Here is a 15,463-nt window from a genome sequence, read left to right on the forward strand (position 1 = left end):
AGATTATGAGTATGTCCGAGTGAGGCCATTAAAAGAGTGCAACTAATTTCCTGTGTGATCATGGAGAATTAGTCATCTTCCTTCAGCTCTCTCACAGAAATGTTTATAAAACAACCTTAGAATTTCTAGAGTGGAGTTTAAAAATACCGAAGGTAAAAATGTAAGTGGCAACATAATGTGATTTTTTTCCTCCAGTAAAGGACCAACCATGTGGTAGATACTAACATTGAATCACTTTGATTTTTTAAGTTAAGTATAACTTAAATATAGTAATACTAATTAAGTCTGTTTTGTGTTGAGAGTTTTAGAGCTGATAATGCAGTGGTAAATAAAATAGGCAAGGTCTTTACCCTCAGAGCTTACATTCCATGGAAGAACAAGGAAACAAATTTGTATGAAGCACTGTGCAAGGTACTAGAGTGTTATAGAAATGGAAATTCGTTGTCCCCATTTTGCTGGGGAAAATGGAGAAAGCCAATGTATTATATAGTGGTAAGTGCTTTAGTAGATGCATAGATTAAAAGGTTACAAGAGAAAAGAATGACTATCTCTGCCTAATAGAAAGATACTTTAGCTGGGTGTGGTGGCACACACTTGTAATCCCAGCATTTGGGAGGCTGAGACAGGAGCATTGTGGTTCGAGGGAAGCCTCAGCTACTTAGTGAGGCCCTCTGCAACTCAGTGAGACCCTGTTTCAAAATAAAGAACAAAAAATAGGGCCAGGGGTGGTATAGCTCAGAGGTAGAATGCCCCTGGGTTCCATCCCCAGTACTGCAAAAAAAAAAAAAAAAAAAAGATATTTTAGAAGAAAGGTTTTTGTTTGTTTTGTTTTGTTTTGTTGGGGAGGGGGGCTGGGTTTTGAAAGTAGAAAAGTAAAAGGGTGGAGGATGGATGCTCCAAACAGAGGAATCAGCTTGGCTTCCTGCATTCAGCAGATATTAGTTGAACACAGCGATCTGTTAGACAGAGTCAAAGATAATTTATACTGAAGGCAAAGCCCTGTTCCTAGAGAGTAGACAATCTAGTAGGGAGATTCAGATGGTATAGTAAAGCTGAGCATGGTGACATATGCCTGTAATCCCAGTACTTGAGAGACTGAGACAGGTGAATTGCAGGTTCAAAGCCAGCCTCAGCAACTTAGTGAGACCCTGTTTCAAAATTAAAAGGGGTGGGGTGTACCTTAGAGGTAGGACACCACCTGGGTTTAATCTCCAGTTCCAATAATAAAAAAAAAAAAGTTCAAGAATGAAGACATGCACAGCTGAGTCTGAACAAACGGCCCACAGGAGCAAATGACAGATGGGCGTTAATTAAGGATGTCCAAGAAAGCTGAGTTATGAAGGATGAATTTCATTGCCAGACAAAGGAACAGCCTGCAGGAAGGCACTGAGAGATGGATAGGGAATTTTGTCTTGAGAAATTAGAAATTTGAGAATAGCCTAGAAAGAGTTTGCTAGAAGACTCACCACAGGAGGAGGCAGAGGAGGTCTTTTACTGTTCATGCCCCCGATGATGCCAGCTCAGACCAGAGGCCGTGAGGAGCCTGGGGGGGCTCATGCAGCCCAGGGATCGGTTAGATTGACAAGTTAGCCAGTTTTCATAGCCTTGTGCAGAGCTTTCCAGAAGGGCTACCAGACATGGTGAGGCTTGAGCCAGAAGGAGACAATAAAAACAGAAAGAAGCTGAGTCTGCAGAGTCAGAGGTGCAGAAACAACCCAGGTTTGGAGAAGAACAAGTGGGGGGGGGCATGGGGGGGCGTGTGGGTAGAGTTGCCCCAGTGTGAGGGCACAGAGGTCGTCAACTGGACGGGAAATATCCTCACACTAAGTTTTTGATCCCCGTGCACTTGTTAAAAGAAGAAATTCAAAGTAATGTGAGACCCGCAGACTCTAGGGGTAAAAAGGTCTGAGTCTGGATTAATAAATGTGCTTTAACAGACGTGTCTCAGAGCCCAGAGATGGCCCCGTGGGCGTGTTCTAGCACAGCGACTTGGAGCCCAGTGCTAGGGAAGGAGTCTGATGTTGTGTTTTGTCCACACAGGGCCAGGAAGGAATACTGGCAGAATCTCCGGATAGCCTCCGGCAGGCCGTACAACCCCTCAATGTCCAAGCCCGACGCCTGGGGAGTGACCAAAGGGACAGCCGAGCTGATGCAGCAGAAGGAAGCCACCACCGAGCAGCAGCTGAGAGAGCTCTTTGAGAAACAGAAGTTCAAATCTGCACAGTAGCCGCCTCGTGGTTATTACTGGCGCGTGCCTCTGTTTGGGCCAGAATGTGTACAAATAAGAAAAAGATGCTTTAAAGGCAAATCCGTGTTAATGTCAGCCTACTCACATAATTGAGATTAGCTGAATGAAGTAGGACTAGAAGTAGCACTTGGCAATTCTTCAAGTATGTTTTAGAAGTTTAATGAGAAGCAAAAAAAATTTTTTTTCGAAGTTAGCTTTAAACAGGTTTCTTAATCACCCACCATGCATAAGGTTTTGTGGAAATTACTGCAGCAAAGGAAAAATAAATCGGCTGGGCATGGTGGCTCACACTTATAATCCTAGTCACTTGGGAGGCTAAGCAGGAGGATCGCAAGCTGGAGCCGGCCTGGGAACTTAGGGAGACCCTGTCTCAAAAATAAAATGGGATGTAACACAGTAACAGAATGCCCCTGGGTTCAAGCTCCAGTATAAAAGAATAGAAAAGCAAAAGAAGGAGAAGGAGGAAGAGGAGAAGGAGGAGGAAAAGTCATTCTGAGGTTAATCCCACTTGAAGGAGTCGGTAGGCTTGTGAGGATAATTGGGTTATGAACTGTCATAAATGACCCAGCAACCACCGGGGACAGATAACGTGCCCGGAATAGTGCCAAGCTCTGTAGAACATGATCCTTAGTATGAAACACAATTTATGTAATGACCCTGTAAAGCGTGTAACACACAACCAATGAAATAAAATGTGAAGTCCATTGTGATACGTCTGGTCTTTGCCTCTCTGTCCTATTTGATAAAAATGTACTGACTGATGGGGAAGGGAGGATATGGGAGGGACTGGGACATAGGTTCTCTGTATTCTGCTCAACACAGGCCCACCTAAACACCTCCAGTCTGTCAAGTTGAGAAGCAGTGAGCTTGCATTACTTTGGTAGCTTAAAAATATATATATAAGAAAATAGAGATTCTCCAGATGCTTTCCAGATGGAATTTTCAGGTTGATAACTTGAATGTTTTTGCCTGATAATTTAACATATACTCCCCTATGGGAGCCCAAGCTGAAAGATGGAAGCCTATTAGAATAAACATGGCTACTCTTAGTGTGTTAAGAAAGAGTTCAAACAGCTTTCTGATGGTTCTTACATTGGTTGAGCTATTTGGAAATCGTAATGTCTTCCAGCTATTAAAAAAGAAGAGACTGTCTTGGTTATATTTAACTCAATTCATTTCTACAGTTCAAAATTTTCTAAATCCTATACAATATCTCTCCACCTCAGTTTCTCCATTAATTAAAAACACCTACCTATGTTCACATATACACTGGAATCTTAAAGGAGGTAGCACTATTTAAAGAGAAAAGAAATTTCTAGAATTTATAATTTCTTACTGAAGTATTACTAATATACCCCTTCCCAATGTATGTAGAGCCGAAGCACCTCTTGGTTGCATAGGGCTGAGATAAAAAAAAAGAGGGAACTCTATTGCCGTGTATGTTGTTATGGTTGTAGTGGTGCTGTGGGCTCTTTTTCCTCTATTCAATTAAGATTTATTGAATAGAGAAATTAAAACTAATAGGCATGTTTGTGCAGTTTTAACAAGTTTTTATTACAAAATCAGTAGGAAATAGAGAAGAAAAAGCGTGCAGGCATGCTAGAGGGCCCCTCTCCATTCCTGGCCTTTAAATAGATTTTGTATTGGTATGTTCTTATCAGCGTTACCAAGGCAATGGGCTAGTAGTACCTTATTTCTTAGCCAGGTGGTGCCTCGGGACAGTGCACTTACCAAGTGCAGGGGTCAATAATCTACCTGGCTTCTGTGTCTATTGCATTGGGCTGTACTGGTTGCTCATCAACTATGGGTGCTTTGAAGCAGTACATGAGACTTACCTTTCCTCTACCGAGGCTAAATCCCAAAGAAGAGGAGGTAAACAGAGGTGCTGTCTGTGCAGCACCCAGACTCTGACTCCCTTCTACATTTTGGAAATTAATACTGGAGCAATTTTTCAGTGTGTGTATGTGTGTGAGACCAGGAGTTGAACCCAAAAGCATACCTCTGAGCTATATCCTCAGCACAATTTTATTTTATTTGTGGGTCTGGGGATGGAACCCAGAGGCATTTGACCTCCAAGCTACACCCCCTGCCCTATTTTTTATTCTTTATTTTGAAACCGGGTCTCACTGAGTTGCAGAGGGCCTCACTAAGTAGCTGAGGCTGGCCGCGAACTGCGCTCCTCCAGTCTCAGCCTCCCGAATGCTGGGATTACAAGCGTGCGCCATCATGCCCAGCTCCAATTTTATTTTTTGTTTTTGAAACAGGGCCTTCCTAGGTTGCTGAGAGTTTCACTGTGTTGTTGAGGCTGTCCTTGAAACTGTGGTCCTCCTATCTCAGCCTCCCATGTACTGAGATTACAGGTATGTGCCACTGAGTCCAGCTCAAGCTGCTGTTTTATATTTTTCTTATATTCTCAAGCCCAGTTCAGTATTTAATACTTGCATCCATAGATGATGGAAACTTTATTGGACTTATTATTCTATTACTGTGTAAAATGAATGTCCCTTTAATAATCTTTTCAGAACCTCATTTCTACTTAAAATATTATAGTCTTCAATCTTTCTTATATCCTTTGATTTAAAAAGTACTTTCATCAGAAGTTTCTATAGTGAGGCTATTCTTGAACTCTATGTCAATACTGCCTTCTAGTGGTATATTTCATGTTTTGAAACTTTTTTTTTTTTGCAAATCATTCCCTCCTCCAAACACATTTGTTTCATTTCCAGAAATCTTGTTCATTAAAAAGAAAACCTTACTTAATACAAAAAAGCTTATGTATGTCAAATAGATACCTCACTAGTAAAATTTTTTAAATGGAATCAGAGCCTGAGGGATCTTAGAAATTCAAAGTCCAACTCTCCCTTTTAAGGATAAGATTACTAAGGCCAGATGCCAAGTCAGGAAGCAGTCCTTACTAGTCTAAGCCTGCCAAGAAAGAGGGCTTTAGCTCAGCCTCTTGGAAGGAGAGTGGAACACACAACTAAGGAATCATCCTCCAGCCAGGAAATAAAGATCCCTGGCATCACTCAAAGGCAGCATAAACTCGCCGACCAAACCACTTGCAGTTTATGGCCTGACATTTCTTCGCACTATAGCAAAACACCTTTGGGGTAAGACGGCCAATGGAGACCAGATCTGGCCCCAAATGGGTCAAAGCTTCAGTTCTCGATGTCTCCAGACGGGGGCAGCATGTCACCAACAGCAGGAGCCCACATTTTGCTTTGAACTGAGCTATTTATTTCATCAGGATAATCTAATATCACATGGCAGAACTATCTGTAGCCTTCTTTTTTGTTTTGGCTGGTTTTTCCCCTAAGACACGTGGCTCTTTGAATCACATCCAGGACAACTCACCCAGCAAGGAAAGCCTTATAAGTCTCTAGCTAGGTCCCCTCTCCGGGCTGTGGGCATTCAGTGTGCTTGAGAGCCTTGCAGATTGTTTTCCCAAAGAGCCTCCCATTAGTCAATACCATCCCTCAGCCAGCCTAGAACCGCCCAGTGTTATTGCCAGGTCAACAACCCCGAGTCTCAGACAACAAAGGAGGAGGAAGTCAATTTAAAGAGAGAATAATAGAGGAGCCCTGTGAATGGCTTCAGAAGTATAGTGCATTCAAACTGGAGATAAGGCCCAAGCTAGACATTCCTCAGGAACAGCTATGAACATAATGAACATAGGAACGACAACATCAACAAAAGACTGAGGGCAGCCAGATGCAAGTTACCGCCTACAAATGGTGAGAAGTGGAGGATCGCTGAGTGAAATGGGCAGGGGTGGGCATGGGGGGTAACAGGCCGAAAATGCTTCTAGCTTCTGAACAGCATTCTCTTGGCCACCAGTAGGTGAAGAGTCAAGAGGATGGAGAGAGAGAAAGACCGATGTCAGTGCATATGCTACTGTGAGCTACAGAAATGACAAGTCACAAAGAGAAAAACAAACAAACAAACAAACAGAAAAAACTAGAAGCTCTCCGAATGCTAGCCAGGATTCCTAGGTTAGAACTGTGATGTTTCTACTGGGTGATTTAATACGTACTCTCCTGAGAGAGTTTGAGTCTGAAGATGCAAGACAAACATGGCTACTCTTGATGTAAAAGGAAGAGTCCACGCTGCTTTTAAACATTCTCGGATTGGCTGAGCTGCTCTGAAATTGTAAAATTTTTTCCAACTGTTAAAAAAAGAAAAACAGCTGGGAGTCGTAGCACATGCTTGTAATCCCAGCATTCAGGGGCGGAGACTGGAGGATCGCAGTTCAGGGACAGCCTCAGCTACTTAGTGAGGCCCTTCGCAACTCAGTGAAACCCTGTTTCAAAAATAAAAAGAATTGCCGGGCGTGGTGGCGCACGCTTGTAATCCCCACGCTTGGGAGGCTGAGACAGGAGGATCGTGCAGGTTTGAAGTCAGCCTCAGCTGGTTTAAGAGACCCTGTCTCCAAATAAAATGTAAAATAGGTCTGGGATTATAGCCCGGAGGTAGAAGGCCCCTGGGTTCCATTCCCAGTACCACCAAAAATAATAATAATAATAATAATAATAATAATAATAATAATAAAAAGAATAGGCCAGGCGTGGTGGCGTAGTTTGTAATCCCCGTGCTTGGGAGGCGGAGACAGGAGGATCCCGCAGGTTCGAAGCCAGCCACGCTGGCTTAAGAGACCCTGTTTCCAAATAAAAATATAAAATAGGTCTGGGAGTATAGCCTGGAGGTAGAAGGGTTTCCAGGAACCCCAGTACCACCAATAAAAATAAAATAAAATAAAATAAAATAAAAAGAATATACAATGCACTAATAAAAAAATTAAAAAATAAAACGACTAAAAAAATAGGGCTGGGGGTGTAGCTTGGAGGTTGAATGCCTCTAGGTTCCATCCTCAGTACTGAAAAAAAAAAAAAAAAAAGAACAGCCAAGGGTGGTGGCGCACACCTGTAATCCCAGTACTTGGGAGGCTGAGATAGGACGCTCACAGATTCAAGGTCAGCCTCAGCAAACTAGCAAGACCCAGTTACAAAACAAAACAAAACAAAAAATCACTGGGTATCTTTCCAAAGAGACTGAAATCAGAGAATTACAGTAATATATGCATAGCCATGTTTATAGCGGCACAATGCACAAGAGCCAAATTATGGGACCAACTTAGGTGTCCATCAACAGATGAATGGATTACAAAATCATGGGAAATACACACAGTAGAATTCTACTCCATAATAAAGAAGAACAAAAGTAAGTCATTTGCGAAAAAATGGATGGACCTGGACAACTTTATATTAAGTGGGATCAGCCAGTCACAGAAAGTGAAAGGTCATTTGTTTTCTCTCATATATAAAAGCTACGGAGTAATGGGGATACTAGAGGGACCCCAGATAATGGAGGAAACCTCAGTGGGCCCAGGGAGGTGCTGCTGGGGAAGGAGGGAAGAATAGGGAGGATCAATGAAGGAATTACATTGACATAGCATACATATGTGACAACACTAACATCATCTTGATACCCTGTGTGGGGAAGGGGAAAGTGGGGAGGGAGCTGGGGGAAGCCACTGAGGACTGTGTGTATGTAAGCCACCACCATTGAACTATGCTAGGATATGAGACTACAGTGCACCAATAGAAGTATATAAATATTTTTGCGGTACTGGGGCTTGAAACCAGGGGCATTTCTACCTCCAAGCTACACCTCTATCCCTATTTTATTCTTTATTTCGAAACAGGGTCTCACTAAGTTGCAGAGGGCCTCACAAGTTGCTGAGGCTGGCCACGAACCTGTGCTCCTCCTGTCTCAGCCTCTCAAGTACTGGGATTACAATGTGTGCCACCACACCTGGCAAAAATTTTAAATTTAAAAAACATTCAAAGAAACAAAAGGGCTGGGCGTGTAGCTTGGTGATAGAATGCCTCTGGGTTCAATCCCCAATACCAAAAAAAAAAAAAAAAAAAAAAAAAAAAAAAAAAAAAAAACCCAGAAAGTAAAAAGAAAAAAGGAAAGACAGACAATGAGACTATCTTGGTTGCATCTGATTCTTATTTTAGTGCTACAATTTTCCATTAAATTTGGTTACTATATATACCATTCAACCAAACATATAATTCTAATGTTTCATTGATGTTTACTTTTCTTGTGTGTGTGTGTGTGTGTGTGTGTGTGTCTGTGTTTGTGTGTGGTACTGAGGATTGTACCCAGGGGCATTCTACCTCTGAGCTACACCCCCAGCCCTATTTTATTTATTTATTTATTTTTGGTGGTACTGGGGTTCCTGGAAGCCCTTCTACCTCCGGGCTACACTCCCAGACCTATTTTTACATTTTTATTTGGAAACAGGGTCTCCTACTTCAAACCTGTGTGATCCTCCTGTCTCCACCTCCCAAGCGCGGGGATTACAAGCATGTGCCACCACGCCCGGCTGCCCTATTTTATTTTGATTTTTGAAACAGGGTCTCACTAAGTTGCCGAGGGCCTCACTACGTAGGCTGGTGGTGAATCTGCGATCCTCCTGTCTCAGCCTCCCAAGTACTGGGATTACAAGCGTGCACCACCACGCCTGGTTCTGATGTTTACTTTTCAATTTGTGGGTTTCCTATGTGTGTTTTACACCAAAATACATTTTCAAAGAAAGCATTTTCTTAAACATACTTTCCCAAATGCTTCAAATATCTTTAGCAGTCATAATTTACAGGCAAACAACTAATGTACCACTTACAAATTGTATAAATGTTTGTCCCTTTAACCAGTTTCAGTAAGTCCTCCATTTGGTCCCATTCTGTGCTTATTTGTTCTAATTTACTACATGGCCTTGAAAGGGAAAAAATGGAATTTTTTTATAACAGAGTTCAAACTTATCTCCAATTCAGCCTGGCCATTCTTCCAATTATTTTGACTTAATGAGATTTCGCTGTTCTTGGGAAAGGTTAAGCTTTCAAACATCTGAACTGGCTTAGTGAAATTCAGCCATTTCTCAAAAAGGCTGGGGCATTGTAGCAGAAAAAGTAATGAATACATTTGGAATCAGGAGTTTGGGGCCCAAAATCTAGCTTTTCCCCTTCTGTGCTGCGGGACATTGAGTGCCTCATCCTGCTTCTCTGCCCTTCACTTTTTTCATCTGTAGAATAACAAACCTCTAATACTTTGCTGGAAAAACAAACAAACAAAAAAACAACAACAACCTCCTCCATTCTGTTTCCAGTGTGGTGGTATAGAGAAATAACAGCCTCATCAATGTTTACTGAGTGCCACTTGGTGGTGTGTTTCCAGCCGCTTTAATTGTTAATTAATTATTCCCCCAGCTAAACAGACAGCAGGTGAACACAAACAGCACTGTTGACAGGGCAGGAGAACGCTAGCCTGGGTCTGGCACTGAAAGACAAAAGGTCAGCCTCCCTAGGTACTGCTTTCTAAGGAGACTTGGGTCTGTGGTTTTTCATCGGGTGAACTGTTTCTATTTGGGGGGCTTGGAGTTCTTTGTAGGTTTACAGAAGCCACGGTAGTTCTAGAAACTGTCAGGTGGGTGGTTCTTGGTCTTAAGTGGGCCTAGGAAGGGAGAGAGTGAACTGGATTCTCACATTTTAAGACGCTGAGAGTTGAGGAACTAGAATCCTAAGATTTTTGCCTCTCATACAGCTGCTCTGGGAAGCTTGATGATGCCCAGATGTGTGTCTCCAACCTGGACCATGCCCAAGAGAATAAGCACATTACATCAGTGGTCCCTTCCCAAGGTTGTCCATGCAGGTTTCCCCAAATCTAGATCAGGTCCCAAGTAAATTCTGGTTTCCAGAGGCCACCACTAAGCCTCCTCCAGTAGCTGAGACATCCAGGAGGAGTACCCAAGCCTGGGCGGGACAGCGTGGGAGCCAGTCCTGGACTCTCCCTTCTGGGTGCTCATGACTCTACATCCTGCTCCCATGGTGCTCCCCTCCACCTCACTCCTGCACTAACCAGGCTCCCTGAGAAGTCCTGGGACTCAGAAAGAGGCCCCGGTGACAGGATGACTCCCTCTAGCAGGCAGGTGTTTCTGTCCCAAGATCTGGTGAGACTGGGATGCCTGGTATGGTGCATGCATCTGACAGAGGGAAAATTCACGGGTCTGGGTAGAAAAAGGGTCCACAGTTGGCCCTTGCCTTGGCCATTATGGAGGGGTTGTCTCTTGATTAGACACTGCCACTACCTTCTTGCTCCCACACTCACTGCCACCCAGAGTGGTCCCCCGGCCCTCCGCAGCCTCCTCTTCACTTGTGGTGACCCGCCCTCCAGCCAGTGTCCTGGCCTCACGTGGATGTGGTGCCGTTGAGGTCCCAGGCTGGTACGAAGTCACAGAGAGGAGAAATGAGTGTTCCTTGAGTGAATGGCACCTCTCTTCCAGCTCCACCTGGGACCCCTCTCTCTTAACACAGGTGTGTGGTGGGCTGGGACACAGTCAACATCCAAGGAGGCCATGTGGCTGCTGATGGCCGCAGGAGTTCAGGGTAAGCTTGGGAGATGTGCACCCCTAAGTTTACCCCATAAAATTTCTGACAATGAATTTACCAGATGTGTACAGTAAAATGAATGAGTGACAGATTCCCATGGGTTCTTGGCGAGACGTGCACTTGTGGTCTCATCAAGGAAGCATAGTAACCACATATGAGACGGCTACCAAAGCCAGTGAGCTGCGGTGGAACCAGGGGGATGCGGCGCCAGAGTCATGATGCAACCAGCACCAAACAGACTGTAGCAGGGAGCGGCACAAGCGAGGTCTACACTGCTTCCACTCAGACACGGGCCAGAGGACAGCGGCATTGTGGGTAACATCAGCTTCGCCACTTCTTCCCACAACGTGTGATATGAAAGTAGCACATTTGACAAGAAAGCACGGGAAGAGTGGTTTCCTGGCCCTCCATGGAGACAAATGGTGTCTGCCTGCTGTGAGAAGGAACACATGTGTATTAGTGGGACAAAAAACTTTTTTTATCCTTTTGTTGGTGTTGTAATTACACATCATAGTGAGATTCAAAGCGATACATTCATTTGTGCACACGTAATTTATTGTCCAATAAACTATCGCATAAGGACTCTTCTCACTACAGTTTTTACAAAATCCTCATTGACTGGTCACTGTACCTCACAGAAGCCCAGGAATTTAAAATCACATTTAAAAAAAATTTTTTTTTGGTACTGGGCATTCTACCTCTGAGCTACATCCCCCGCCCTTTTTTAATTCTTTATTTTGAAGCAGGGTCTCACTGAGTTGCAAAGGGCCTCACTAAGTAGCTGAGGCTGTCTGCAAAACGGGTTCCTCCTATCTCAGCCTTCCAAATGCTGGGGTTACAAGCGTGTACCACCATGCCTGGCTCTAAAAATACATTTTAGAATCAAGTACATTTTAGAAGCTGGATGCCATAGCATACACCTGCAATCCCAGTACTTGGGAGACTGAGACAAAAGGCTTATAGATTTGAGGCCACCCTTAGCAATCTAGGGAGACCCTGTTTCAAAATATAGATACATAGATGATAGATAGATAGATAGATAGATAGATAGATAGATATAGGGGTGGAGGTATAACTTGGAAGTAGAATGCCCCTGGGTTCAATCCCCAGCATCAAACAAGTAACTTTAATTTTTGCTTTCTTGATGAATCCATTTTTATGCATGGTACATACATAAAATGGAACCCAGGGCCTTGCACATGCTCCACGTGTATTCTACCTCTGAGTGCTAACCCAGCCTAAGGTACATTTTAAAATCAAATTAATTTATAGAAAGGTACACCATAAAAATATATCCCCAGAGAACTCTCACACCTTGAGGGCAACCCAGCCTGACTCTGAAAATAAGGCCTCAGAACCAGGGGTGATGGTGCACACTTGTAATCCCAGTACTTGGGAGGCTGAGACAGGAGGATCACAGGTCTGAGGCCAGCCTTAGCAACTCAGACTCTAAGCAACACATCCCTATCCCAGGCCCCCATCCCTCTTACTCTGCTTATTCTTCTCCATAGCAATTGTTACTACATAAATAAAATAAGGGTACACATTTTTTATTTATCTCTTCATCCATCCATCATTGTCTATGCACATACTTTAACATAAGCACCTCAAAGGTAGGAAGCAGGCTTTGTTTGCATCCATATTCAAGTGCCTAGAAGAGCGCCTTGGGTATAGTAAGTAGACATTTAATGCAAAAAGATGAATGCATGCTTAGGGGACCCCTGCTAGAAAGAAGGAAACTTGAAAGCTATAGAGATATTAAAGAAAAAAATAAGAGCTGAAAAATTTTGTGATCAGCCTGGTGTGGTGGCACATACCTGTCATTCCAGTCCTTGGGAGGCTGAGACAGGAGGACTGCAGGTTCAAGACCAGCCTCAGCAACTTAGTGAGACTCTCAGCAACCTAGTGAGACTTCAGAGATAGAATGTCACTGGATTTGATTCTAAGTATCATTAAAATGACTCAGGATTTGTGGAGAAAGAACCTGATGGGCAGTTTGGATCAGATGTTCATTCCTGGTCCAATCAACCCTGGCTGAGTGGGTCAGGTAGCGCAGTAATGGCTAGCAGCTAGCTGCCTGAGAATGGAAGAGTCGGGTTGAAAAGATGGGCAGAGATGCAGCGAGCAGGGCAGGCAGCCCAAAGGGTTGTTTTCATGGGTTGCTTTCCTTCCTAACTGGAGACTGGGAGGCATGGGAATGCTGACCTAGTGAGGTGAAGGACGGCTGTAGCAGAGGAGGAAGGAATGAAGGAACAAGACGAAGAAAACAAAGCCCAAAGCCACTCCCCACCTCTCTAAAGTTAGCCAGGCCAAATATGGTTAGCATTTCTCTCTCTCTCTCTCTCTCTCTCTCTCTCTCTCTCTCTCTCTCTCTCTCTCTCTCTCTCTCTCTCCCTCTCCTGAAAATTGAACTCAGGTACATTCTACCTCTGAGCTACAACCCCAGCGTTATTGTTTTTATTCTTTATCTTGAAACAGAGTCTCACTAAGCTGCAGAGGGCCTCACTAAGTAGCTGAGGCTGGCTGCCATCCCGTGAGCCTCCTGTCTCAGCCTCCCAAGTACTGGGATTACAAGCGTGCGCCACCACACCCGGCAGCAGTTTTCTTCCTCCCTAAACTTCTATATTTTTCTCTGCATCTTATAGGGCCCCACAGAAATCATCTTAAGCTAAAATATTACCACAGCCACATATCACTGTATTACAAGCCAAAAGAGAAAACAACATAAGGATAATAAAATATCTGTAGGAACATGAAGGCTAGAAAAACTGAAAATAATTCGCTAAGAAGAAAGTACAAACATCTTAAAGGTGTATGTAGGACAAGAGACAGGAATTTTATCTCCCATATTTTGTACTTGGAAAATAAGGGTGATACATATTACCATCATGAAACATGGGTATTATTACAGAAAAGTGTCTCCAGGTGGCTGCCCAGAGGTATTCACCTGTCGGAAGCGGATGACTGTCAGGATGAATCAGAGCTGTGTAAATTAAAGAGCGAGGATGTTGTAGGCAGAAATATGTTTTTGAGAGAGACGGTAGCCTTGGATTTGTGGGCGGGAGTGGGCGAGTGCAAAACAGAGCTAGGAACGAGAACAAAACAAATGTCTAATTCCTCTCTTTCTCTGCGTGTGGAATTCAGTCACCAGGTTTACGTTTATAAACAGGATAAAAAATGGACCATAACAGTATCACCTAAAGTACTAATGTACCCTAAAGAATGTCTTACCTATTTACATGTGAGAGGAAGTATAATTTGGAATAGTGACATTTGTTTAGAAGGAAAGTCAGGCACACACAATATTTCCTCAACTCAGGACTGGTTCCTGGAATCAGGAAGGGTGATTAATTAGCAAGCCTGCTTTCCAGCTGCTAGGCTTTATTGAAGCTTCCAAATTTTAACAACCCAATACCCTATTCAATGATTAAGAGCCAGGAATAGCATCCAGGTCGTCAGGAGTGGATTTAAATAACCCAGGCTCATGTAATGTGTGCAAACAGGACACGGGACTCTGTTTTTAAAGGCGCAGACTCAGGTGTCCTCTCTTCCAATGCCTTTCTGGACAACATTCCCAGCATCGTTCTATAGGAATGGTCTCTAGAAGAACTCATCAGAAAAAAGAGGCAGGAAGAGGGGAGCAAGCAGAAAGGGGTCCTTGGAAAGACCCCGGAGGCCTGACACGTGGCCCATGCGCCTTGGGAAAGGAAGCATGTCTGCCTTCTGCCCATCGCGCTAGTCCCAGCATGACGTAAGGAAAATGCTCTGACAATCACAGAGCCTCGCTGGTTCTTGAAATTGTCCTCTCAACAAAACACCCTGCACTGGCTTCCCACTTCTACCTGGGAATTCTCAGGGATGTGAATGCTTTTTCCGCTGGGTCATTTCGTTCCTAGGAAAGCTTTGCATTTCTTCCAGGAACTATTTTGTATAACTTCAGAAAAGCCTACAATAATCCACAGACCACAGACTGCTAATAAAAGAGAGGGAGAAATATCTGAATGCAGAGAAGAAAGCTTCCTGACACTGAGACCTGCAACTCCACTGAGTAGTAAAAAGGAGAAAGAAGCCGGGCGTGGTGGCGCACGCTTGTAATCCCCGCGCTTGGGAGGCGGAGACAGGAGGATCGCGCAGGTTCGAAGCCAGCCGCGCGCGCTGGCGTAGGAGACCCTGTTTCCAAATAAAAATGTAAAAATAGGTCTGGGAGTGTAGCCCGGAGGTAGAAGGGCTTCCAGGAACCCCAGTACCACCAAAAAAAAGAAAAAAAAAAAAAAGGAGAAAGAAGTGTGTTAGAAGATATTTAGGATTAGGCCGGGCGTGGTGGCGCACGCTTGTAATCCCCGCGTCTGGGAGGCGGAGACAGGAGGGCGCAGGTTGGAAGCCAGCCACGCTGGCTTAAGAGACCCTGTTTCCAAATAAAAATATAAAAAATAGGTGTCTGGGAGTGTAGCCCGGAGGTAGGAGGGTTTCCAGGAACCCCAGTACCACCAAAAAAATTAAAAGAAGATATTTAGGATTAGAATGGACTAAATGTTGTGAATACAACTGTGCTTTTGAGAATAACCTGTTCTACCAACACTGTAATTCTTTTTCCCTGCAAATGAAATGGCATGTTAAAATAACTGTTGCTATTTGCTATTTCTCCATCCATCTGTTGACGCAGTAGGAGTTATTGAGTGCCTACTATGTACAGATACCTTACCGAGTGCTGGGGTGGAAAGAGAAAAACAGTGAATCACAACATCATTTCCTGATGTGCTTATTA

The 15,463-nt window shown here is 43.8% G+C and overlaps 1 protein-coding gene across 1 annotated transcript in view; it reads left to right on the top strand.

Moving 5' to 3' along the window:
* The window catches only part of LOC308276202 (betaine--homocysteine S-methyltransferase 1), a gene marked incomplete at both ends in the record, with an annotated part of 30,005 nt that extends 27,778 nt beyond the window's left edge, over window positions 1-2,227 (top strand). The window contains one exon of the mRNA XM_080714801.1: window positions 2,041-2,227. Coding sequence (XP_080570927.1) covers window positions 2,041-2,227 — 187 coding nt within the window. The remainder of the gene's footprint in view (window positions 1-2,040) is intronic.
* Between the last annotated feature and the right edge of the window lie 13,236 nt (window positions 2,228-15,463).

This window comes from Muscardinus avellanarius (assembly GCF_963383645.1).
Source record: "Muscardinus avellanarius genome assembly, chromosome: 1".
Taxonomy (NCBI): domain Eukaryota; kingdom Metazoa; phylum Chordata; class Mammalia; order Rodentia; family Gliridae; genus Muscardinus; species Muscardinus avellanarius.